The sequence below is a fragment of the Otolemur garnettii genome, unplaced genomic scaffold (assembly GCF_000181295.1).
Source record: "Otolemur garnettii isolate 467f Iridium unplaced genomic scaffold, OtoGar3 scaffold00019, whole genome shotgun sequence".
NCBI lineage: Eukaryota > Metazoa > Chordata > Mammalia > Primates > Galagidae > Otolemur > Otolemur garnettii.
In genome coordinates, this window is record NW_003852414.1 from 14,846,597 (window position 1) to 14,858,034 (window position 11,438).

An 11,438-nucleotide genomic window follows, 5' to 3' on the forward strand; every position below is an offset into this window, starting at 1 on the left:
AACTCCTGGGCTCAAGCGAGTCTCCTGCCTCAGCCTCCCAAGTAGCTGGGACCACAGGCGCCCGCCACAACGCCTGGCCATTTTTTGGTTGCGGCCGTCATTGTTGTTTGGCGGGTCCGGGCTGGGGATTCGAACCCGCCACCTTAGGTGTACGTGGCTGGCGCCTGAGCCGCCTGGCTTTTTTTGTTGATCTGGCTGGTCTTGAGCACCCAAGCAAAGGCAATCCACCCGCCTAGGCCTCCCAGAATGCTAGAATTACAGCCGTGAGCCACCGCGCCTGGCCAAGGTCCCTGTTCTTGAGAACTCAGGTCCAGTATAGAAGATGCACCTGTACTCTTAGCGCCCTTGCTGTGGCACTCAGGTTAAAAGTGTTCTGTAATTTATTGAGGACTCCTTAAATCCCAGTAGTGCTGTCAGGTGTTTTGCAAACTTTTACGTTGTGATCATCTTTTTTCTGGTAGAGGTTTGTACCCATTTTAATAGGTGAGACAACTGAGGGTCCAAGAAATGGATGCAAGTAGACACAGCTGTCAAAACAACTACTGAACTCTGAAGGTAAAGCGCTTAGGTGTAATGAAAAAGTACAGATTTTGAATGCCAGGTGATTTGGATTCCAGTGCTTTGAGTGAATTACTTTCCATTGCTTGATGTTGGTTTCCTCTTCTGTGAAAAGCGCGAATGGTTCAAAGTACTTTACAAGATTATTTTAGGGTATTAAACGTGAGGAGAAGCAACTGGCATCGTTTTGGCACATAAATCCTCAAAAATGTTAATATTATTGCTGTTGGCAGTGCCTAGCAGGAAAGTCCTCAGTGAATTTTGATAGTAAAGCCTGTGCTCTATTCTGCTTGACCCTACTGCTTCTAAGCAACTTTGATTTTTTTCTAAATCTTTGCTTTTCTCATCAAATGAAAGCCACTTAAATGTTACTCATTTTTGAATACATTGTTGAAGCTATGACTTCTAGATGTGATTTCTACATTTTATTTCCAAAGATTGCGTTAAGGAACTAGACTGTGGAAAGAAAAAATACAGTTCTCTTCATTTAAGTTCCTTAAACTCTAAGGAAAATAGTAGGAGAAGGAGGGGCATTCAGCAGTTTTTAAGATGTTGAACACTGTGTTAAAACAGAAGATCAGATATTTTTCTTTGACATCACCTTTACCTTAATCCACTAACTGTTGTTTTACCAAAAAACCCAAAAAACTACCCCTTTGTGAAAAAGTACTGAGGAAAAGGAATATTCAGTACAAATAAAATTGATCTTTGAGAAAGGACAAATACTTTTGAGAAACAGGGTATAGTTAAAAATGACAAAGCAGGAGAAGCTCCAATTACGTACAAGGGAACCTAGTTGTTTGAGTCTTTATACCTTCATTTCTGACAGGTATCTTTGCTACCCATCTTTTTTGGACAATACTTGTTACATTTAATAATACCACATTTAAAAAGCTGATGTCCTGGGGGAATCTCTGGCTGACAGTGAGTATATCAATGTTATTTATTCTTTAAATATTGGTATGTTAAAAGGCTACTAACCAGTTTGCTCTGGGATACGATCTTAGCAAGTAAAAGCTCTACAGGAGTGCTGTTAACAGTTGATGTATTATAAATAAGTAGAACGAAATCCTGAATTTATGTGAAAATGTGACATAACTAAATATTTTCAAAGTGTTAACAGTGGTATAAAGTTGAGGCAACGTTTTCTTAAGCCCTTTATGTCAGGCATTATATTGTTTATTACTACAATTAAGCCCAAGAACCCTGTGAAGTATTACTGTCCCCTAATTGTGATTACCACATAAATAATACAGCAAAATGAAATGGAAGTGAACATTTGCTATAAGATATTTCATTAGATGGAACAGATTCATAAGCATATTCTTCTGAATGTTTTTAATTCAGAAAATGAAATTGAAACATAACCCTGGTTCTTTTCTTTTCAGGTTATATCTGCTTTGGGTAAACAAGAAGCAGAAAAGAAGTTTGAAACTCTATTATATCACCTGTCACATCCTCCATCATTCACAACTGTCAGAGTGAACACAAATTTAACTTCAGTTCAACATGTGAAAAATCTGTTACTTGATGAACTTAAGAAGGTTTGTGGAAAATTTCGTTGTTTTATACATAGTTACATTTTTACTATTTATGTTTTGTTGTTCCCCATTAAAATTCTACAGATTACATGCTAACATGCTAATTTTAAAGATAAGGATCATGAAAGCTAACTTAGTTTAAAAGACTTTGATATTAATCAGATTTTTACTTACAGGTCGTGATAATCTTAAGAACAATGACATTAGGCATAAAGTATAAGCAGTAGCTCTAAGCAACTAGCGTCCTTACTGGTACATAGCCATGCATGTATGCTTTCAACTGGTGGAAGTTGTTGTGAGACCCATTAGGCAGATCTGGACTGTTGTTTTTGTTTCTTTGTTTAGTTTTTATGTTTTCGAGACAGGGTCTTCCTCTCTTGCCCCAGTTGGAGTACAGTGGTAGAATCATAGTTCATTGTAACTTTGAACTCCTGGGCTTAAGCAATCCTCCTAGCCTCCCAAAGTACTAGGATTAACAGCATGAGCCCGGCTCAGATTGTTTCTAGCTAATCGTAGAATTTGAGTTTTCTAGTATCTTAGTCTGATGTGTATATAAGATCTTATGGACTGGATCTAGGATAGGAAAGACAACATCTGTCTGAGCTTTGAGTCCCTTTCCTTAAAGGTTAAGATTGGACTCAGACCATTAAAGTTAATGATTATAGAAACAGTGGGAACAAAACAAAAAGGTTAAGATTGGACAGGGACTCTTGAGTCACTGTATACAAAACTGATGATTAGAGCAGCTTTAAACTGGTGGGTTTGAACCTGGCCCAGGCCAACTAAACAACAATGACAACTGCAGCAAAAACTAGCCAGGTGTTGTGGCAGGCACCTGTAGTTCCAGCTACTTGGGAGGCTGAAGCAAGAGAATCACTTAAGTCCAAAAGTTTGAGGTTGCTGTGAGGCCACAGCACTCTACCCAGGGCGACATAGTGAGACTGTCTCAAACAAACAAAAAACCTATGCATTTCTTTTCTCCTTTCATGTTCCAAAGCTCACATACGCCCCTAAAAGATGCCCTGAAAAGTGTGATTTAGAAGTAGGTGCTTCTCCCCAAAGTTTCTCTGGACCATCTATTAAAATTTAATAATTTGAAATTTCATTGGCTACTGAGAAATGGAGAAACAAACCTTCATACGTTGCAGGTGGGACTATAAAGCAGATAGTACTTATAAAACAAAACAGAAAATGACAGTTCATTGTCTTTGAAAAGATCTGTTTCTTACAGTTAATTCTGTCAGTACATCAAAACAATGAAGGAGGGAGGAAGGGATAGAGAAGAGGGAGGGGTTGATGAATAAGGAGTTTACCCTTCATACTGCTTCTTGGCTATCTGTTGGGTATGTTTATAGTCTGAAATATCCTTTGGGAGCAGCGAAAGTGTAGAGAGCTTGTGACTTAGTGGAAAGGTAATTAGATTTCTGAAATATGGGCAGTTAGTTTCTTTTTCTTATCAACTTAGACATAAATAAGTGGATTTTTGAAGTTTTTTTCTATATAGCATATGGATACTATAGGGCAACGCAAATATGAATTGTTGTTACTGCTTTTTTATGTAGTCTGTGAAGACAAATGAGTTGGTAAACTCTAGCCTACATGGCACAGATTGTACTCAAATATTAACTTGCCACCCTCTGACAGAGTGTCCAGTCCCTGTGGTCCAGTCCACTGCTCCTTATTCTGCTGCGTGGGGTGCCCACTTATCTTCTGCCTGCAGCAGTGGTACACTGGTACATATTCAACAACCCACTTTTGGGAAAAATAACCCTGATCTGTTGTGTTCGCTGATTTCCATGATGTTAATACTCCCACTGTGTTGTACTGTGGGAGCCTCCCGTGTGACCATGGAGTTGGGAAGAGATGCGGATGGCCAGTGGCACTCTTGAGCCTGTGTAAACTGGTTCTGGCACCTGTACCACTGTCCCTACACCTGTTTTCAGTGTGACAACAAAGTACCATAGAGGATTCTGAAAATCTTGAACCCCTACCACACACATTTATTTCTCTCACCAAAACTGAGTTGGCATCCAGCGTTGATAGTGTAATTGAATAGTATTTAGTGGTCTCACGCTTCCATGTCCTATTCAGAAGCTTTTCTTCTTTTCTTTTTTCTTATTTCAGATTAATGTGAGGGTATAATTAGGTTATGATGTTTGCATTGGCTAGGTAGAGTCCTTATTGTAGTTGTCTCCTGAGCCCAAGAGGTGTGTATACTCTTATATTGTGCCCATTAAGTGGGGCATCCTTCCCCTCCTCTCTCCAACTTGAATTGAGTTTTTTTTCTCTTATGTGGGTATGTATTAGGTTGTCTATAGGAGACACCTGAAAAGAAACACCTTGGTAATAAGGGAATGGGGAAGGGATTGATCCCTCGTTAAAAAGCCCGAGAACACATAACATCATCATTGCTTGGCAGTCTCCACACCTGTGGGGTAAATAGCCACGGGATCACGTCTGTAAGTAGCCACAGGAGGAGTGAGTCGAGGCTCCTACTAAGACTGACTGCTGCGTCTTGGAGGCGCTCTGGCTCCTCCTGATGGGGAGCCTTACCTCACTGAGACAACAGGCTCCCCGGCACCTGTTGGGAGCCAGACCCTGAACGAGCTTGTACCCCGGTCACATCCTGGCAGTGTCACGGGCTGGGGCCGGCAACCTAGTGCCCCGGATCCCACAGTTGTCTACTGGCTTCAGAAGCTTTTCTTTTCTTTTTTTTTTTTTTTTGAGACAGAGCCTCCAGCTGTCCCCCTGGGTAGAGTGCCGTGGCATTACAGCTCACAGCAACCTCCAACTCCTGGGCTCAAGCGAGTCTCCTGCCTCCGCCTCCCAAGTAGCTGGGACCACAGGCGCCCGCCACAACGCCCGGCTATTTTTTGGTTGCAGCCGTCATTGTTGTTTTGGCGGGTCTGGGCTGGGGATTCGAACCCACCACCTTAGGTGTACGTGGCTGGCGCCTTAGCCGGTTGAGCTATAGGCGCCGAGCCCAGAAGCTTTTCTTTAATGAATACTACATATACTTCTTCATTGGATACGTTTCTAAAATAAGTCACTTAAGGTAAACATAGTTTGTGTTTATAATGCTAAATACTGAGTGAAATTGAGTCTTACAAAGAAGTCAGGATACTTCAGAATGAAATTACAGAGAAAATATAGTTGTTTTTAGGGCTTTTTGATTTTTCTAGTATCCTGTGGAATAAAGTGAAAGTGCCCCGAAGCTACCAGAGCTTCTTGCTGGGGTAGATAATTATACCTGGCCAGTTAATGATCCTGAAAGGTTTTATGAATTGAAATTTATCAAATAGGTTGATTGCCTTATAATTATCTTTGTTTATTCTTAACAGCAGTTTAATGGGTTAACTGTTCCCATTCTCCAACATCCAGACCTTCGGGATATCTTACTTATTCCTGTTATTGGACCTAGGTTTGTAATTATTTTGTTTCCAAACTATGTTCTTCTAAGTGAAAGTTTGTCACAAGGATCTTTTTTACTGTTTGTTGATAATGCTAAGTTTCTATATTGTTAGCAACTTTATATAGATAAACAAGAACTCAAAAACTTATAAATGCAGACTCCATGCTCTGTCATGGAAAATACCATAAACAAGAGTGGCAACTGCCCAAGTATCTTGAGAATAATGCCTTTTTTGTCTATTTAGTGCAGTAATTAACCTTTTTCCCCCACTTTCTTAGAAACTTTATTGCATTTGTTCACTTGTATTTATGATGAGACACTGGTGCTAAATTAAAACATTTTTTGGCCGTAACAAACATAAAGCAGCAGTTCTCAGCCTGCGGGTCGCTACCCACAGGAACTGTGTTAAAGGGCCGCAGCGTCAGGAAGGTTGAAAACCACCGACATGAAGTGATGTATTTCCTGCCTTCATACCTGGTATGTTTGTAAAATTTTATTCATAATTCAACAGCTACATAAGATTACAATATGCCATTTATGTTCTACTTATTTACATATTTGAAAGGCATATGTTTGAAAATTAAAAAGTAGGCTTAGGGTTGATGTGGGCCCCACAGCTCACTGTTGAACAATCACAGATAGGTTTATGTGGTCCACCCATACAGGAGGTCATTCCCCAGGGAACAGCCTGCCTGGGGGGCTGGATAAAAGCCACTGCAGGGTCTGTTTACCCTGAGAACAGGAAACGCCCAGCTCGCCCTTTAAGTGTTACATGGTGCAACCCAGCTGGTGTGCTTCATGGCCAAGCCACGTGGACCTGGTTCTGTGACGACTGAAACATTCACCTGCTGAATGTGCCAGTTACCCAGGTCATGGTAAAGCCTGGGGTGAAGGGCACCCCTGCTACCTTGGAATGCTGTGTGATGTTCTTGATGAATCAAACAGTAGTTTAAGCAGCCTTAGCAAATTGGCTGACTCAGTTTCCCCTCTTGGGTCTTATAGATACTAGTAAAACAGGGCAGTTAACAAGAGTGTGGTGATGTGTGGGGACGAGTCAGAAGACACTTCCCAGGAAGGGGGACATTTTAAAATGGTTATTAAAAATTAAGTGAAGACAAACAATGGGGTATAACTTATAAAAGGAAGAGTGATAAGCTGGGTTCTGGCAGGATAGAAATCTTTAGATGATTATTAAGAAATAGATAAAAAGAAAAAGAAAAATGGGCTTTCATATAATGGGAGTTCTCTTCTCACAGAGCATTTTAAAGTTCTTAATTATAGGATGAAAATTTCCTAAACCACTGAGTTATAATACATATAAAAATGCTTTTTTGGGAAAGCTTTGAAGTAGTTTAGCTGTTAACAATAGAGCAATCGGTCACTATATTTTGCTGTATAAAATGTGTTCCCAGGTATAACATGCACTTAAATTTTTGGCCTAAAATTTTAGGAAAATCTTCTGTTTTAATTTTAGATTCATTTTTATTAGTTTAAATTTAGGTATTTGTTTTCTGTATAAACAAATTTTGTAAAAACACTACCTTGTTTTTAAGGTGTAGCTAGCTCCCACCTAACATGTATAAAATAAATAGGTCAGTCTTTGTTGGCTGAAAAAGTTTATGTTGCAAGTTTGTGGTCAAGTTCAACAAAACTGATCACCATGTTCCAGGGTGGGATATAAGATAACATATGAGGGATATCTCATATAGATATAATTATTTGTTCCTAGAGTTAAACCTCTAATGTATGAGCATAAATAAAAGAACATTAAAAACATTTATAATGATACAGAATTAGTACTACCCATGTATAATGTGCATCCTTATTCCCTCAAAAATTAGGGCAAAATAGTGTGCATCATGCACAGCAAAATATGGTAAATCATGGTTTATGCATACAGTAGTTTATGTAACCTGTAAAAGAAGATGTTCATGATCAATTTTTAAGTATCAAAAGTAAATTGCTATGCTTAGGATAATTACTTTTATTGCAATTAAAAGTACAACTATGCATTTATGTATGTTTATTTACATGGAGGAAAAAACCTAGAAGCTATAACATACCTACCTCTTAGTAGTAGTTAACTTAGAGGAGGTTAGATTGACACAGAGGGTGTAAATAAAAGGAGGCTTTTATTTGTAAAGTTTCTGGTTTTTTTTTCTTTCACCATAAGAATGTATTATTTTTGCAGTTAACCAAAAGCTAACTGTGGTGGTTCACACCTGTTCCCTGCACTTTGGGAGACCAAGGCAGGAGGATCTCTTGAGGCCAGGGGCTTGAGATCAGCAGGAGCAACATAGCAAGACCCTTTCTCTATTTTTTTTTTTTTAAACTAGTTGGCTTTGTTGGCATGTGCCTGTAGTTCTAGCTATAGGGAAGGCTGAGACAGGAAGTTACTTCATCCCAGCAGTTTGAGTCTGCAGTGAGCTGTGATTGTACCAATGCACTCTAACTGGTGACAGAGTGAGACGTCTTATCTCTAAAAAGGAAAAAAAATTCATTTTATAGGCTTCTCATTCTATTCAGTTTTTAAAGGTAAAATTTACATGTAATGAAATGGAGAGATCTTAATGTATACTTTGCTGAGTTTTGCCAAATACGTACAGCTATGTAGCCAAGACTCATTCCATTTCCCCAGAAAGTTCTTTTGTACTCAGCTACTATAGTAGATCACAATCACAGGTCTTTTGAAGTTACAGTCCTTTGGAGGATACAAACTGGTAGTTACTTAGGTTCAAAATTTGGCCATTTCTTACTCTGTTAAATACCCTTTTCTTTACCTTTAGTTACTTTTTTAAAAGGATATAGTTTAATTAGATTTTTCTTCTTTATGAAAGTAAGACAAAACTGTAAAAATTAGAATTGTCCATAAATACTAAATAATCACTGCCCTTCCCACCTCCTAATTCTATTTCTCTGAGCTTTGACTTTGAATTCATTTAGACAGTCTCTGTGCTTATATTTGCATATGTGAATGTGTGTGTGTGGTTACTTAGTAGAAAACATAATGTTCTGCAATTTGCTTTTGTATTCAAGACATTGTTTATGTCTAATTGAGTTTGAAGTAACTGTGAGGCCTCTGTATAGTGAGGGTGCCAAAAAAATGTATACGCTTTCTAAGAAAGGAAAAAGGTGTATTGTAATCATAATACTCAAAGTCACCTTTGATTTCTGCAATTACAGAAGATACAGGAGACAATATATGTGTACAAGATAATAAACGTTATTGGTACATATTGAGTATTACAATTTTAATAGTTTTTTTCCTTTCTTAAAAGTGTATACATTTTTTGGCACCTTCTGTATATATAGCTGTCTGCAGATAATTATTAATAGAAGTATCAGTTCAGAATCTAGAAAAGCTAAACATTAGAATTTACAGGTTAGTTTTGTAAGTGATTACTGAAATTAGGAGATTGCCAAGGGCTACAATGGGAAGTTGGTAGAGATGGTGGCATGTTTTGGAACTTGGAAGAATGAGCCTCTTAAAGCACTAGGTAGAGAATGAGCAGGAAGACTGTTTGGGAGGCGGTGCCTGTAGCTCAGTGGGTAGGGGCTTGGCCACATACTCCCAGACTGATGGGTTCAAATCAGCCCGGGCCAGCTAAACAACAGTGACAACTGCAGCAACAACAACAACAACAACAAATAGGTGTCGTGGCAGGTGCCTGTAGTCCCAGCTACTTGGGAGGCTGAAGCAAGAGAATTGCTTAAGCCCAAGAGTTTGAGGTTGCTGTGAGCTGTGACGCCATGGCACTCTACCCAGGGTGACAGCTTGAGACTCTGTGACCAAAAAAAAAAAAGACTGGGACCAGGAAGGAACTGAGAATTTAGTGAGATTTGGTACTTTGAAGATCATGGAAAGAAAGTGGCGGCACGCACTTAATTCTCCCAGAAATGAATTGTGACAAAACATGAACCGCCAACCAGGGACGCTCATGAGAGACTCAGTGCTCGGGATTTCAGGGTAGATAGGCCTTTTATTCAAGGCTACTCACACTGGCACCTTTGATCTTTGGAGAAGTCTTCCATGAGTGTTAGAGGGATACCCAGATTTTCGTAGTCTAAGAAATGAATAGAATGAGACTCAGAAAGGTTGGACAGCAAAGGAAGGAAAAAAAGACTCAGTAGTTTACCATGCAGCAGTTTACTGATTGAGAAATATTTTTGTAGTTCTTTGTGTTTTTTCCTAAGACGTCTTTGAAGACAGAGACATCTGTTTTTATCCAGCGGTGTAAGGGAAGCAGTCATGTTTGTTAAACGATGAAGCAGTCTGTAGTGCCACTTTATTGCTTCCACCAGGTGGACCTCTTTCAATTTTTTTCCCTTTCTCGGGTGCCCATCCTCTTTTTCTTTTCTTTCTTTTTTCTTTCTCTTTTATTTTTTAAGTTTTTCCTCTATATTTGTCCCTCCTGTTTTTAGCTTTCTTGTTCTCACTTATTGAGGATAGTTGAGATCAAAGAGGTTATTTGAGTTTAGATCGAAACACTGAAAAAGTAGGTCGGCATTAGAGGTATATTCCTCTTAAATTTCTCCTGTCTTTTACATCCCTAGAAAGAATATACAAAATCAACAGTGTGAAGCAGTTGTTGGAGCCCAGTGTGGCAATGCGGTGTTAAGAGGAGCCCATGTTTATGTTCCAGGAATTGTGTCAGCTTCCAAATGTAAGTATGATGTTTAGATTTCTCTTTAAAATAAGAGTTCTCTAAAATTTATGTGCCTTATCAAATGGAAAATGGGTTTCAGACTTAACCTTTGTCTGATGTTTTCCCAGCTTCCCATTTATTATTATCATCACTGGGGTTTGTTCATTTGTAATAAACTTTCTCTGATAAGGACAACTTACTTTCTTTGCATACAAGGATGTATGTGGCCATGTTTCTTTAGGGGATCATTACTGATGAATAGAGAGGGTGTCACTGACGTTACATTTTGTATTGACTCCATGGCCCCAAAACTTCCGGCAGCTGTCATGTTATCGGTTATAAGGGTAACATTTAAAACTTAGAATCTGAACTTTGGGATAAAACTTTGTATTCTTAATTTCTTCACCCCATTGGCGATGAACCTGTATTGGATATACTTAGTGAGTTACTGTTATTCTCTGCTACCTTATTAGACGTGAAATCAGGAAACACTCATTTTGATCTATAGCAAACTTAGGCTCTAGACCTCTGTTATCTTGTCTGTGAAATAAACAATTTGATGTGCTGCAGAATTTGGCATGCCACTGCCCAAGCCTGACCCATGCTTGTTTTTATATAGCCTATAAGCTGAAAATGATTTTTCCATTTTTAAAATGTCGTACCCTCCCCCAAAAAATACAAAAAAGAATATACCATGCCAGAGAGAGCTTATGTGGTTACAAAGCCTTAAATGTTTATTTGCCCTTTATAGGAGAAGTTAGCTATCTCTGATCTACATGGTTTTAGCAGTCCTACTCGGTCCAGCTGGTGGGCTGCTCACTGCTGTTGGCGGGTAACAGGCTAGCCAAATTTATAATAGGTTAGGTTTTAAAAGATTTTTTCTGAAGTATAAATGCAATTTTCTATTATTATCATCACTTGGGTTTGTTCATTTGTAATGAAATGCCTACAAAAACTGGATCTGATCAGCCATATAAATCAACTCTGTACGCTGTACAGCTTAAAGGTTTTTGAAGTATGTACATGTGAAAGTGTGTATGCACATATATGAATGAACAAAAAAGCTTGACATTAAAGTTTCTGCCTTAACTGTGCTGGACAGCCCATGGTGAAGAAAGACCTACAGGGCTACGGGATTGAGAAAGATTTCTTTTCTTTTCTTTTTTTTTTTGAGACAGAGCCTCAAGCTGTCACCCTGGGCAGAGTGCCATGGCATTACAGCTCACAGCAACCTCCAACTCCTGGGCTCAAGCGAGTCTCCTGCCTCCGCCTCCCAAGTAG

The 11,438-nt window shown here is 39.0% G+C and overlaps 1 protein-coding gene across 1 annotated transcript in view; it reads left to right on the forward strand.

Moving 5' to 3' along the window:
* Positions 1–11,438, forward strand: part of NSUN6 (NOP2/Sun RNA methyltransferase family member 6) — a 56,449-nt gene that overhangs the window by 938 nt on the left and 44,073 nt on the right. The window contains exons 2-4 of the mRNA XM_003786769.3: positions 1,947–2,102; positions 5,441–5,520; positions 10,066–10,175. Coding sequence (XP_003786817.1) covers positions 1,947–2,102; positions 5,441–5,520; positions 10,066–10,175 — 346 coding nt within the window. The remainder of the gene's footprint in view (positions 1–1,946; positions 2,103–5,440; positions 5,521–10,065; positions 10,176–11,438) is intronic.